The sequence below is a fragment of the Odocoileus virginianus genome, chromosome 7 (genome assembly GCF_023699985.2).
Source record: "Odocoileus virginianus isolate 20LAN1187 ecotype Illinois chromosome 7, Ovbor_1.2, whole genome shotgun sequence".
In the NCBI taxonomy this organism is placed as follows: Eukaryota; Metazoa; Chordata; class Mammalia; order Artiodactyla; family Cervidae; genus Odocoileus; species Odocoileus virginianus.
The window spans coordinates 38,838,854-38,853,781 of NC_069680.1; the positions used below are offsets into that span (position 1 = coordinate 38,838,854).

The 14,928-nt window shown below is 36.4% G+C and overlaps 1 protein-coding gene across 7 annotated transcripts in view; it reads left to right on the top strand.

Moving 5' to 3' along the window:
* Positions 1–14,928, top strand: part of PCDH15 (protocadherin related 15) — a 1,725,758-nt gene that overhangs the window by 1,415,294 nt on the left and 295,536 nt on the right. For all 7 annotated transcript variants that reach the window (XM_070470562.1, XM_070470566.1, XM_070470561.1 and 4 more), the window contains one exon: positions 8,251–8,383. In XM_070470562.1, the coding sequence (XP_070326663.1) occupies positions 8,251–8,383 (133 nt within the window). The remainder of the gene's footprint in view (positions 1–8,250; positions 8,384–14,928) is intronic.

Sequence of the window (14,928 nt, forward strand, 5' to 3'; positions counted from 1 at the left end):
CCTGTCCATCACCAACTCCCAGAGTCCACTCAAACTTGTGTCCATCCAGTCGATGATGCCACCCAACCATCCTATCCTCTGTCGTCCCCGTCTCCTCCTGCCCTCAATCATTCCCAGCATCAGGGTCTTTTCCAATGAGTCAGCTCTTTGCATCAGGTGGCCAAAGTATTGGAGTTTCAGCTTCAGCATCAGTCCTTCCAATGAACACCCAGGACTCATCTCCTTCAGGATGGACTGGTTGGATCTCTTTGCAGTCCAAGGGACTCACAAGAGTCTTCTCCACCACCACAGTTCAGAAGCATCAATTCTTCAGCACTCAGCTTTCTTCACAATCCAACTCTCACATCCATACATGACCACTGGAAAAACCATAGCCTTGACTAGATGGACCTTTGTTGCTAAAGCAATGTCTCTATTTTTTAATATGCTATCTAGGTTGGTCATAACTTTCCTCCCAAGGAGTAAGTGTCTTTTAATTTCATGGCTGCAATCACCATCTGCAGTGATTTTGGAGCCCAGAAAAATAAAGTTAGCCACTGTTTCCACTGTTCCCCCATCTATCTGCCATGAAGTGATGGAACCAGATGCCAAGATCATAGTTTTCTGAATGTTGAGCTTTAAGCCAACTGTTTCACTTTCACTTTCATCAAGAGGCTCTTCAGTTCTTCACATTCTGCCATAAGGGTGGTGTCATCTGCATATCTGAGGTTATTGATATTTCTCCCGGCAATCTTGATTCCAGCTTGTGCTTCTTCCAGCCAGCATTTCTCATGATGTATTCAGCATATAAGTTAAATAAGCAGGGTGACAATATACAGCCTTACGTACTCCTTTTCCTATTTGGAACCAATCTGTTGTTCCATGTCCAGTTCTAACTGTTGCTTCCTGACCTGCATACAGGTTTCTCAAGAGGCAGGTCAGGTGGTCTGGTATGCATTGATATATTTTAGACAACTTTATTATTTAATAAGTGAGATTTTAAATTTGCTTTGAAGTTCCAGTTTGCAAGTCATATCACTGATTTACCTTGATAAGCCTTTGTTTATAAGAATTTGTAGTCCAACTGATTTTTACTTAGTCAAATTGTATTCTACCCCTGGAAACAAAGTGGCATTTTCAGAATTTGAATATACAGGTCTTTTCAGTGCTATGAGGCATTTCTTTGACTTAGTCTCACTGTTTTCTTTATAAACAATGGTTTGGGTGCTAAAAGACCACCTTATGATGGTTGATTAAATATCAAGTGGGACCTGCAGCAAGTAAAATCTATATACCTCCATCCTACCTGCCACAATAATGTCATGTTTCCCTAGAATAATGACACTTTCTATTTTCTGGAGGAAAATTAGTCTTTCAAATTGTGTTGATGATTGAACCGAAGAGTTGTGAGGCTTCGCTTTCAGTATTTCTTTCGGAAAAAGATGCTCTTAGAAAATTATGAACATAAAAATATAGATTGTGGCATATTTTACAAGCTGACCCAGATGACAACAGTGACATGTAAACCTAATTAAATGATAACACTGAGAGCAATGATGATTTTCTGTCTTACTCTTGTCTAATAAGCAACCTCAATTCTAAATGTCAATAACACTGACTCTCAAAATGAGGATTTATGAATTAAGTAGCAGAAGAATTAACTGTTTATATACTTGTTATTCTAATTGATTAAACTAGCCAAAGAATTAGAGAGTAAAAGGAGCCATAGTCTATAGTGGTTTTGTTTGGGGGAATCTTTTTATTTTTTAGTCGTTGATAAACAGAAGAGGATAAAAACAAAAGATTTTTAAAAAGCAGTAAGATATCTTAGATAGTATTTATTTTTTGTCTGTAAGTCTTCTCATATGTAGCTGCATTAAATTAAGTAACTATTTCATCTTAATATGAGTTGAAGTACTACTATTAAGTATTTGTCAAAATGTAAAGACAAAATTGAGTCCTTTCCCCCAAATATAAACAAATCATGATTAAACAACTGATGTCTGGCATGGCATACTTTTTTGATAATCTATTTTCATTGAATTCAAGGTTGTATCTAATTAACACAATATTAAATCACCCATTCTCACATAAAATTATTTTTCAATTGTGAACATATATATTTTAAAATAACTTCACATGACATATTTAACATTAATAATAAAAAATTATGGAAGTATTCATTTTAGCAAAATTTTACTGAGTTTCCACAATTCCTGTCCTCTTGGGAAGCAGTAGAAATATAAGACAAGATGAGTTTTTTTTGCCCACACAGCATTCATATAGAGGCACAGGTAAATCTGGATATAGCGTAGTATAATTACAAGTGCAGGTTAACTTGGACAGTAAGGAAAATGAGGTACCCTAGCAGAAGAAACAATAAAAGCAAAGATACAGAGACACAGCAAAGTATTGTCTGCTGTGGGAATTGTTAAAATCTATCAACCAATCCCCATTGTTGTTAAACTGAAGTTTAAATCAGTAAGTAGAGCATGCGAGTACCTGAATGCTATGACTCTTGCTCATCTCTCTAGTCTTAATTCCTACCATTGTCATAATTATACCTTTTCCTTTAATTGTACAAAAGGTATTATTTTCTTATTTATTGGTCTCTGAATTTGCACATGTGGTTTTCCCTGTCTGTAATGCCCTGTGGTTTTTACACCTACATGCATCTTGTGCCTGTAACTTTCCCTGAAAAATTTCTCTAAAGTCTTATGTTAGTTTTAAATCTGGAAGTGTTACTCCTATGGATCCCTGTATGTATTTCCAAAACAATAAAACAGAATCTATGAACACTGAAATGTAAATGCAGCTTTTTTAGTGTGATATTGGTAAAGACAAAGAAAAAAAAAAGATAAGCTTTTATTTTGATGATCCTCTTAGAAACAAGGTAGAAATATAGAGTTGCAAATAGATACCATGTAGCATGTGTTGACACATTTAAAACAAAATTACTATACAGACTGTGCAATCTTCTAAATGTCAAGAACATTATCTCAGTACCACTGAGTACTATTGCCATATCCAAAAAATTTGTCTTTTTATCTTCTTAAAAATTATACCACTTCTGAAGTTAAAGCTTCTTAGGCCTCTCTTCACAACCTCTTTTTATTCATATTATTATTTTGTTCTTAAAAACAAAGTGCTATGGGTGAAGTTTCATTCATAATATAAACAATTAAAATTGATTGTGATATTATAGTCTAATCCAAATACTTGAAATCTGTGATTTCTGTGAGAAAGTATCCTTCCTTGCAAACCACAGATGCTTTATGCTCTCACAGAGAAACATACACACACATCAGATAATTAAAAAGTCTTCAGTTTACTTCCCAGTTTTGTTCTTGTAGAATGGGGGGAGAAAAGGCAGGCAAATTTTAAATTCATAAGTTTTGCCTTTGAGTTGTCTTCTGTTGCTAATATTCTTGACAACCTTGACTCTATCACTTAATCTCTCTGAGTTTCTAATATCCTTTCATAAAATGAGAGTTAAACTAGATGGTTTCCAGGGTCTTTTAAAATCATATGATTATCTGAGAAGTTACATCACCTTTCTTGTTCTACTTTGAACTCATTACCAAATGAGAAATAAAAACTTTATGATTTTTGTGTTTATAGATTTATCTACATTATGCTGACTATATTATGAAAATAAAATTTATATCATATAAATTCTCAGTTTTATGCATTTAAGACTAGCTGTAAAATGTAATACAAAGTGTTCACACAGAATGTTATTTTTTACCTTGTGACTGTCCTGTTTTGTTATGTGCTTAATTAATGATATTGAATTACTAATCTTTATATCATGAGAAATGCTGGGCTGGAAGAAGCACAAGCTGGAACCAAGATTGCCAGGAGAAATATAAATAACCTCAGATATGCAGATGACACAATCCTTATGGCAGTAAGTGAAGAGGAACTAAAGAGCCTCTTGATGAAAGTGAAAGAGGAGAGTGAAAACGTTGGCTTAAAACACAACATTCAGAAAACTAAGAGCATGGCATCTGGTCCCATCACTTCATGGGAAATAGATGGGGAAACAGTGGAAACAGTGGCTGACTTTATTTTTCTGGGCTCCAAAATCACTGCAGATGGTGATTGCAGCCATGAAATTAAAAGACACTTACTCCTTGGGAGGAAAGTTATGACCAACCTAGATAGCATATTAAAAAGCAGAGACATTACTTTGCCAACAAAGGTCCGTCTAGTCAAGGCTGTGGTTTTTCCAGTGGTCATGTACGGATGTGAGAGTTGGACTGTGAAGAAAGCTGAGTGCCAAAGAATTGATGCTTTTGAACTGTGGTGGTGGAGAAGACTCTTAAGAGTCCCTTGGACTGCAAAGAGATCCAACCAGTCCATCCTAAAGGAGATGAGTCCTGGGTGTTCATTGGAAGGACTGATGCTGAAGCTGAAACTCCAATACTTTGGCCACCTGATGTGAAGAACTGACTTATTGGAAAAGACCCTGATGCTGGGAGGGATTGGAGGCAGGAGGAGAAGGGGATGGCAGAGGATGAGATGGCTGGAAGGCATCACTGACTCGATGGACATGAGTTTGAGTAAACTCCGGGAGTTGGTGATGGACAGGGAAGTCTGGTGTGCTGTGATTCATGGGGTCACAAAGAGTCAGACACAACTGAGCGACTGAACTGAACTGGGACAGCATTAATGATATTAATTTATTGTTATTACTATCGGGACTCAATTTTAGAAATCTAACTCTGACACTCAGCTGACATCGGGGCTAAAAGGAGGATAGTGTTTTGGAAGGCCATAACCATCAAGAAGGTTGGCGCTTATTTCAACTTACTGTAGAGAGGTGCCAGGATGTTAAAGATGAAGAACTTAAGACCTTGAAATATGATCGTATTCAAATAACTCTAAAATCCAAGTGTGTGTGTGAGGGGAAGGGGTTGGGAATGGTTAGCAATTCTAGCACTTGAATCACTGGAGAGGAGCAAAAGAAGCAAGGAATAAGTGCAGATGAAGGAGACAGTCATGTGGGACCTTGGTGTTCACTGTCTCCTGCCTTAGAAAATAGAGTCTTTTTTGTTTTGCAATTAATTTTTTTCTCTGTGCCAAATACACAGGCTTCTTATGATTTAGAAGTCATTACTGTAGTGTTGTGGATGTAAACAGTTTAATCAAAGGGGGAAGAATAAGGAAATATGCAAAGTACAATAAGTTTAGTATAAATTATACTTTTAAGAGCAGAAAGAGACCCATGTTCAGGTGAAACTTTTATAAAGTATTCCACACCAGTAATTTGAAGCTCTAATGAATATCAAAAACAGGAAGGTTCTAGACTTTTTAAAAGAAACTTTGAATTTAGGGTACAGGTGTTTTCTAGGTCAAAAGAGTGAGGGACTGTCTTGCCTCCAGGGTTATTAAGGAGAATTTTAGGTCAGCTTGTAGAGGAATCCCCTGACTCCTAACTTAAAAAGCAGGCGAATCCCCATGAACTTCTGGGACTGCGTCTTCTAAATCAAATCTGTCTAAGAAAAACCTTGTATATTCATGGAAAATGTAGATTTCCAGTCCCACACCAAAAGATTAGGATCCAGTATCTCCAAACCCTAACACCATCATGGTCCAGTCTGGGGAAGGAAGAGAGGATACTGCGCCTGTAGATTTTAGCTTAGAAAAGTGAAAAAATGCAATAAAATGTCTAAAATATTTAAAGAGATGTGAATAAGATAAATGAAAGCTTATTAATTCCATTCCAAAGAATAGAATAAGAAACCTTATTTTGAATAGTTATCAATAACAACTGATATATGTATGTTTTTCAGTATGTACTTCCCTGGTGGCACAGATGGTAAAGAATCTCCCTGTAATGCTGGAGACCTGGGTTTGATCCCTTGGTCATGGAGATCCCATGGAAAAAGGACTGGCTACCCACTACAGTGTTCTTGCCTGGAGAATTCTAAGGACAGAAGAGCCTGATGGGCTACAGTCCATGAGATCCCAGAGTCAGACACACCTGAGCGACTAACAGTTTCACTTGATTTCATATATTTATACTTACATACACATTTGCACATACCCATACACATATACACACACAAACCCACACACATATTTAATCCTTATGCTAATCTTAATGTTATTATTATATTTAGTTATCAGATGAAGATAGTGAAACTGAAAGAAGTCAGTTGCCTATGATCACATCTGATAGCATCAAAATTTTAACCCAGGAATGTGTGGTTAAAAATCCAGCGCTCAACATTGCTCAGCTAGGATTATTATCAATATGGTGTAGGGTAAATGTTGTTGGACTTATTATGCACAGAGGATGTGCTGGCAGCAAAAAGGAAAAGATAGTAAAATGTGTGAATCACTTTATATGTAACAAACACTAAAAAAAAAAATTTAAAAATCAGAATGATGAAGGGTAATATTAGCAGTAATGTTTATCTTGGGATGGCTATTGGAATGAGATCATCACCTGGGAGACTAATATGCCCACTCATAGTGACAATTACTTTATTCCCACAATATGAAAAGTGGGGCTCTTTTTCATCTAGCCATCACAGTTGCTGTTTAGTCACTAAGTCATGTCTGACTCTTTTGCAATCCTGTCGGCTATATATAACCTGCCAGTCTCCTCTCTCCATAGAATTACCCAGGCAAGAATACTGGCGTGGATTACCATTTCCTTCTCTAGGGAATCCTCCCGACTCAGGGATCGAATTTGTGTCTCCTGCATGGCGGGTGGGTTCTATACCATTGAGCCACCAGGGAAGCCTGCCATTATAGTACTGATAAGGGTAAACTTGGTACCTCTAAGTTTATAAGCAACATTTCATCATCCATTTTAACCTACTTTAAACACCTTACCCTTAAAACATGGGTTGTAAGAAAAAAAAAAAAAATTGAAAAGCAATTATATTTTGATTAATTTTATTGGTGAATTGTAATAATGAGATAATATCAGAACAAGAAATAATGCAGATGCATTAACTAATTATGACATCTAAGAGATTTTAATTTAGATTGAGATTGCTTTAGAATAATATTGTGGTAAATTTAAGTATGAAATATTTTTAAGTCACTGCAAATTTTTAGAGGTGCTTAGTATTCTATAGGTAGGTATTCTACTAAGAATATGTTCAGAAACAAGTTGGACTAAGGCATATTATAAGGTGATAAGCTAAAGAAAACATTTTCAGTGCCTATGACCTGTATTTCTCTTAAGAGATTTTCAAAGTAAACAAATATAGAATAATAATCGCAGAAAAATGTTTTTGGTAACATGTCTCTAACTGATGCACTTAATGTAAAGAACTTTGGGCTATTTTTAAAAAAATTCTAGCCCCCAAATAGAAATTATAAGAAATGTGTTTTGAATAAAAAGGCATGATTTTGTTAAAATAAGTTAAAGCATACAACTCAGGCATTCGTGGTATGTTCTTCAAGATAGAATGCTAACTTTGTAAACCCCAGGTCTCATTAATATATTCTAGCCAATGTTTCTTCTTACCAGTCTTGAATATCTTGCTTCTTCGGTTTTGCTAAAGGAAATTTCAGAGTTTAGATATATCAATAAAGGTAATTATATCAATGCTAATGATTTGGTCCTTTTAATAGTAGAATACATTTTGTCCCTCAAAAACAAATGCCCATCAATCTAAGGCTTTGGTTAAATCTGACTCCCAAATTTTTATATTATACTCTTTAAAAAAGACTTAAAAACAGATTTGGTATTGTTTGAAACTATTTTACACAACTCTTACTTTATGACCCTGACTCTTGACATGCATTTCATTAAGCCATTGATGTCAGCAAAAAAGCTAATAAAACACAACCCATATTTTGTTTTCTGTGTTATTTTAATCAATACTCCCTCTGCTGGTTTAATAGGAAGAAATCCCCAAGGACAGTTCTTATTACCAAATATTTACAGAGTATTTTTTTGCTACTAGAGAAGCATTACAAAATAAAGTCAAAAGTCAAGGCAATTTAATTCATTACCTCTATTTGCACAGCTATTTCTTCTTAATTCACACTATTAATCTAAGTAGGAAAAATCTGTACCTAAGACATTTTTTTTTTCCTTTAGCTAAGATAATTTCATAAAAATATCATCTTTTGGTGGTAGCTTTTATTTTTCCACCCTTTTATTCTGAATTGCTTTATTATTTCTTATAAAAATTCAGAATTTCTCTCTCCTGTAAACCCAACAACAGAATATCAAATGCAGTCTGTCATTAAATGTGATGCAGATTTTTACCCATCTTGTTTGCTTCTCTTTCTCTGCAGGCATTCCATCTGCACTGTGTACATTGAAGTGCTTCCTCCAAATAATCAAAGCCCTCCTCGCTTCCCACAGCTGATGTATAGCCTTGAAATCAGCGAGGCCATGAGGATCGGTGCTGTTTTATTAAATCTACAGGTATGCTCCTTAGTTTACATATAAAATTCTAGCGACAACCTTGAAGGCTAATGGGTTCATATCCATGCAAGAGGGGAGAAAGCCTCACATGTCACTTACACTCTGATGAATGACAATTCCATCTGGAAAGGAAAGCAGGGATAATATGGATGGAGGGTTTCCACAGCAAATCTATTCTATTGATTGCCACTATTGAAACACCAACATTAGCTGGCAGGGATTAGCTCTAATCATTACAAGGGAGAATGAAAGGATTGGAAGCATGTACTTGAATATCTTGTAGTTTGCATCCAAAGAGTTTGCAGCTGACTCTTGTGTTCTGTCTTGGATTCCTTTGCCCTGGCAGGATTTATTTTTGCTGCAGTGTTCAGTATAGAAAATGACTTTAGATTCACCAACTGATGGTAGGCATTCTAATTCAGAGGCAGACAATTTTATTTTGTGGCCATGGGAAAACCTTGTAATTGCTGTGCCTCAGTTTATTTGTTTAGATGAAGGGGGTAGATTTAAGTTATATTTCCATTCACAACTCTTGATACTTGGGCATATGAGTTACTTGCAGAGTGATAGCTTGATTTTCACAATTTATATATTCCTAGCTGAAGCATATTTGTCCAGAAAATGCTATATTTTCAACTGAACTTACAGTTTCAAGTTGGGCTACTTGTGGTGTTGATGATAACTGTCACTTGCTATAAAAATCATAAGTATATGACATTATTTTATCTATGGATGTTCAGAGGACAGAGAATTTATCATCTCCTGGTGTTATATGGGAATAGCAGGAGTTGCTGACATGAGAATTCAGGAAGCTGGCCTTGAAGGTTAGGAGAGGTTTCTTGTTGTTGTTGTTGTTTTTCCAAATGTGATAATTTAGGAAAATCCCAGCATTGATCTTTGTCATCAAATGAGATGACATGAGGCATCTTGCAATCCTATTTGAATACAAACACCCTCTCTCTCGAACCCTGATGATATAAAAGTAAAGGTTCCATAGAATGTTTACACTAGAAGGAATGCTAAAAATAATGAAACATATCAACCTCATTATCTAAATGTGGGAAATGAATCTTATAGAAAGTAAATGGGGCCTAAATCAGTTGATGAAATTATGAACATTTCCAAAACAAGGCTCATTCCGTTATATCCCACTCATTTTCTGAGGCTGCTAAAATTTTGGCTGGCATTACCAGATACTTCTTTTTACCTCTGCTCTTGTCTCTATTTTTGTTGCTTTTTCTCTGGGTAACTAGAGAGAATTTACTTTTGTTGTTCATTTATTATTAAAACATAGGGCAATAAAATTATATGAAAGTAGATATATTAGTAATACGGAAATCTGGGGGCTTTTAATGGATAAAATAGGCTTCCTTGGTGGTTCAAACAATAGAAAATCTGCCTGCAATGCAGGAGACCCGGATTCGATCCCTGGTCCTAGAAGATCCCCTGGAGAATGAAAAGTCTCTCCACTCCAGTATACTTGACTGAAGCCCTTGGACTGCAAGGAGATCAAACCAGTCAATCCTAAAGGATATCAACTCTGAATATTCATTGGAAGGACTGATGGTGAAGCTGAAGCTACAATACTTTGGCCACCTGATACAAAGAGCCAAGTCACTGAAAAAGACCTTGATGCTGGGAAAGATTGGGGGCAGGATGAGAAGCGGGCGACAGAGGATGAGATGGTTGTATGGCACACAGACTCAATGGACATGAGTTTGAGCACACTCTGGGAGATAATGAGGGACAAGGAAGCCTGGTGTGCTGTATAGTCCATGGGATCGAAAAGAGTCGGACATGACTGAGTAACTGAACAACAACAATGACAAAAGAAAAAAAATCCTGTAGTTTCTTTAGGAGAAATAAAACATTTAGGTGAGTCATGTAAATGATAAAATATGGAAAACCAAATATTAAATAGTTACATTTATAGAATAATGAAAAATTTTGTTTACCTATGATGGGAATTTATTTTGTTTAATCAAAAACTAAAGAAAAATAAATCTTAGATTTGTAAGTTCAGGCCAAGAAATTGTACATGTTTAACATTTAAATATTTCTTAAGAATGTGCCTTTGTATAATTTAACTTTCTGTAAGTTAAATATAATTTTACTTCTAAAATGGCTCTAGTTTCATTTCAAATCCCAGAAATATCTGGGAACCATAGTACAGGAGAATAATTCTACCTGTGAGTTAAAGATGAAAAGGAGTTGGCCTTTTTCATATCTCAAATTTCTCTAGTACAAAAGCTGAGAAAATACTTGAAGTGACATTTCTATTCACCCTTTGTACTTCTGGTAGAAGTGAAAGAAAAGATGCCAATTGCAGTGGCAGTCTCTATTAGAAAGAACTAGGGTGACACCATCAAGGCATTTTTCATAAGCCACCATCCATACACTTTTGCTCATGATCAACTGAGACTGAATTTAAACTAGTGACCTAAAAGTTGAAAAGCTCTGTCAAATTACTCTCGCAAAGACTAATAAAAGAATGTATTAGAGGTACTTCTGGATACATTCTTGTCTTTTTCACACACAGCACTGCCCACTGCTGACTCACGGCTCAATTTAGAAAGGCAGGATTTATGGAGAAATATATTTTTCAAAGATAACAGAAGACTGACTTCAAAATAATCTGTTTTGACTGAGATCAAAGTGGTTTCTTTTCAGACAACAATATTTGTCTCCCTCCCCAGCCCCTTTCCTTTCCTCTTGTAAGTATTTTCCTTTTATTCTTTCTAAAAGTTGTTTGGGAGGCTGTGATTTTCCTCAAAATATAAGGATATTTTGCCTAGCTGCTGTTTTGATGGCATTTCGTGGAGGAAAATGTTACCGGGAGCTTTTATTTTTCAAACTTCTTGTGCTGATCAGCATTAGTATTAGGTGGGGCTTTTTCTTCCAGAATTGGCCAGATCTTGATCTAAAACATGTTCCTCCTTTGTAATTCTGAACTACCAGTGAAGCCTGTGAGATTGGTGTGCTGGTGCCAGAGCATACACTGGGATCCTAAAAGCAGGCTGTGTGCCTCTCTCCCTGATTTTGTGTTTGGTTATGTCAGATTGCTAGCTTGAAATGGGCCATGGTGGGTGTTTTTATGCCATCAAAACTAGCAAATGCAATGAATCAGTACCCTCCAGTCCAGATCAGTTGTTCAACTTTTGCTTACACACCACTGGATTTGGAGCAAATTTCTCAAGATTCAGATCACTAAAATGTGTTGACTCTAGCAGCTTTCTGCATCTTTGTCCCTCTGAAATTTTGATCTACTTCCATCACTTTAAAGATGAGAGCCATGCCTCCAAATGTGACTCTCCATTATACTCAAATACAATAGGTCTCAGCTTTTTTTTATATACATATAAAAGCATTTTTTACTTTCAAATTACCCTTATAATTTATGGCTCACATTCTCATCGACTGTTTGACACATCCCTGTTACCACTAGTATAATCCTTTCTTACACATGGATTCTCCTTGTACCATTGCCATCATCCTCATACTCATATAAGAATAATAGCTATATAACAACACTTATGTGGAACTTAGTGAGGCATGACTACTTCCAATAATCAGGTACAGATGTGAGAGCTGGACTATAAACAAGTCTGAGAACTGAAGAATTGATACCTTTGAATTATGGTGCTGGAGAAGATTCTTGAGAGTCACTTGGACTGCAAGGAGATCAAACCAGTCAATCCTAAAGGATATCAACCCTGGACATTCGTTGGATGCTGAAGCTGAAACTCCAATACTTTGGCCAGCTGATGAGAAGAGCCAACTCATTCAAAAAGACCCTGATGCTGGGAAAGACTGCAGGCAGAAGAAGTAGGGGATGACAGAGGCTGAGATGACTGGATGGCATCACTGACTCAATGGACATGAATTTGAGCTAACTCTGCATTCAAATGGGTATAACTTTCCTTTTCTCCTTTGCTTTTTGCTTCCCTTCTTTTCACAGCTATTTGTAAGGCCTCCTCAGACAGCCATTTTGCTTTTTTGCATTTCTTTTTCTTGGGGATGGTCTTGATTCCTGTCTCCTGTACAATATCATGAACCTCCATCCATAGTTCATCAGGCACTCTGTCTGTCAGATCTAGTCCCTTAAATCTATTTCTCACTTCCACTGTATAGTCATAAGGGATTTGATTTAGGTCATACCTGACTGGTCTAGTGGTTTTCTCCACTTTCTTCAATTTCAGTCTGAATTAGGCAATGAGGAGTTTGTGATCTGAGCCACAGTCAGCTCCCGGTCTTATTTTTGCTGACTGTATAGAGCTTCTTCATCTTTGGCTGCAAAGAATATAATTAACCTGATTTTGGTGTTGACCATCTGGTGATGTCCATGTGTAGAGTCTTCTCTTGTTGTTGGAAGATGGCTATGGTTTTTCCAGTGGTCATGTATGGATGTGAGAGTTGGACTGTGAAGAAAGCTGAGCGTCGAAAGATGGTGCTTTTGAACTGTGGTGTTGGAGAAGACTCTTGAGAGTCCCTTGGACTGTAAGGAGACCCAACCAGTCCATCCTAAAGGAGATCAGTCCTGGGTGTTCATTGGGAGGACTGATGCTGAAGCTGAAACTCCAGTACTTTGGCCACCTCATGTGAAGAGTTGACTCGTTGGAAAAGACCCTGATGCTGGGAAGGATTGGGAGCAGGAGGAGAAGGAGATGACAGAGGATGAGATGGCTGGATGGCATCACCGACTCAATGGACATGAGTTTGGGTAGACTCCGGAAGGTCTGGCGTGCTGCAATTCATTGGGTTGTAAAGAGTCAGACACGACTGAGCAACTGCACTGAACTGAACTGAAAGTGATAAAGTATATTATTCTCAAGGCCTTGACATTGTTTCTAACATGTATTATTCAAGATGGAAAACCCAGTTCCTTTCATGCTTCTACAATAATCAAAATATCCATTATCAGCAGTAAGTTTACACCTGCCTATAGAGAACAAATGTTAGTTATGAACAAGTTTTGAATCAAATGATCCATTTACCTATTGTTGGTAAGGACATCCTTAAGGAAAGTTCAACTACCCTTTGCAAAATAGATAGCAAATGCATATATGGGAAACAGAGTAAAGATATAACCCTCTTTGCACAATATGTCTCTGTAAGGGTGAAGTTTTGAAATTAGAGGAAAATAAGTGCTGACAATTGTTCATTGATTTAAAATATCTTTATCTCTGTCATCTTTTTTTTTTTTTTTTTTGCTACTAATTCTCTTATTTACACATGGACTTACTTCTGAAAATGAATGGTGGTAGAAAAATAAGTGACTTAAAGTGATGCCAGTGTCAGTGCTGATTTTTTAAAAAATGAAGAACAGATATAATGGAGCACAGACTGACAAAATAGCCTCTGGGCAAAGTAGGCTATGTGGCTGGTAAACTGAAAATGGTTTTTATATTTTAAAAGTTTTTTTCAGAAAATATAAATGAAAATGAAATTAGAAAACAAACAAAAAATATACAAAGAATTCACATGTAGCCTTATGAATATTTTAATTACTTTTTAAGAGGGAAAAAGGGTTATGACCCTTATAATATACAATCGAGTACCATTTAAAAATGAATGAAACAGGCAAGCAAAGTAACAAAAAGTCCATTATGTTTAAATAAAGTAAATGTGAATATCTAAAAAATAAAAAAAGAAGTAAAAAATATTTTGCACTCTTAACATTAAGTACCTTAAATTGAAATAGGAATCATTTAATTAAGCTATGTCAAAATTCTTTGTTATCTGTTCTGAGTCTCACATTAGCTAGTTGAAAACAGGAGCCACATTAGTTATTAAAGTATAGTTCATATATATGTATGTATTAGGTCAATACATTGCTGTTGTTGTTCAGTCACCCAGTTGTGTCCAACTCTTTGCAACCCCATGGACTGCACCACTCCAGGCCTTCCTGCCCCTCACTATTTCCTGGGGTTTGCCCAAGTTCACGTTCATTGTATTGGTGATGTCGTCCAGCCATCTCATTCTCTGATGCCCTCGTCTCTTTCTACCCTCAACCTTTCCCAGCATCAGGGGCTTTTCCATTGAGTCAACTGTTTATATCAGATGACCAAAATACTGGAGTTTCAGTTTCAGCATCAGTCCTTCCAATGAGTATTCAGGGTTGATTTCCCTTAAGATCGACTGGTTTGATCTCCTTGCTGTCCAAGTGACTCTCAGGAGTCTTCTCCAGCACCACAGTTCAAAGGCATCATAAAATAAAGATTAACTTATCCTTTGGTATAATCAAAAGACAGAATTTTAAGAGCTTGGGAAACAGGAGGGAAGTTATTGTCTTTTGGATAGCGAAGCGGAGATTAAATGAGACAGCATATAAACGTGTTGATTGCATAGATCAGTGCCTAAAATGAAAAAAGAAAAAAGTAGTTCTTTTTATTTTTATTCCTAATCTCCAGAAGAATGAGCACTGCCTTTTTTGTTTTTTAGTTAACTAGATTTAAGACTTTAAAGGTGAACAAGACGGTACTGGGCACTTGGAATAATGGATAGAAAAGTGAAATATCAAATGTGCAGGAATGTATATGTTACCA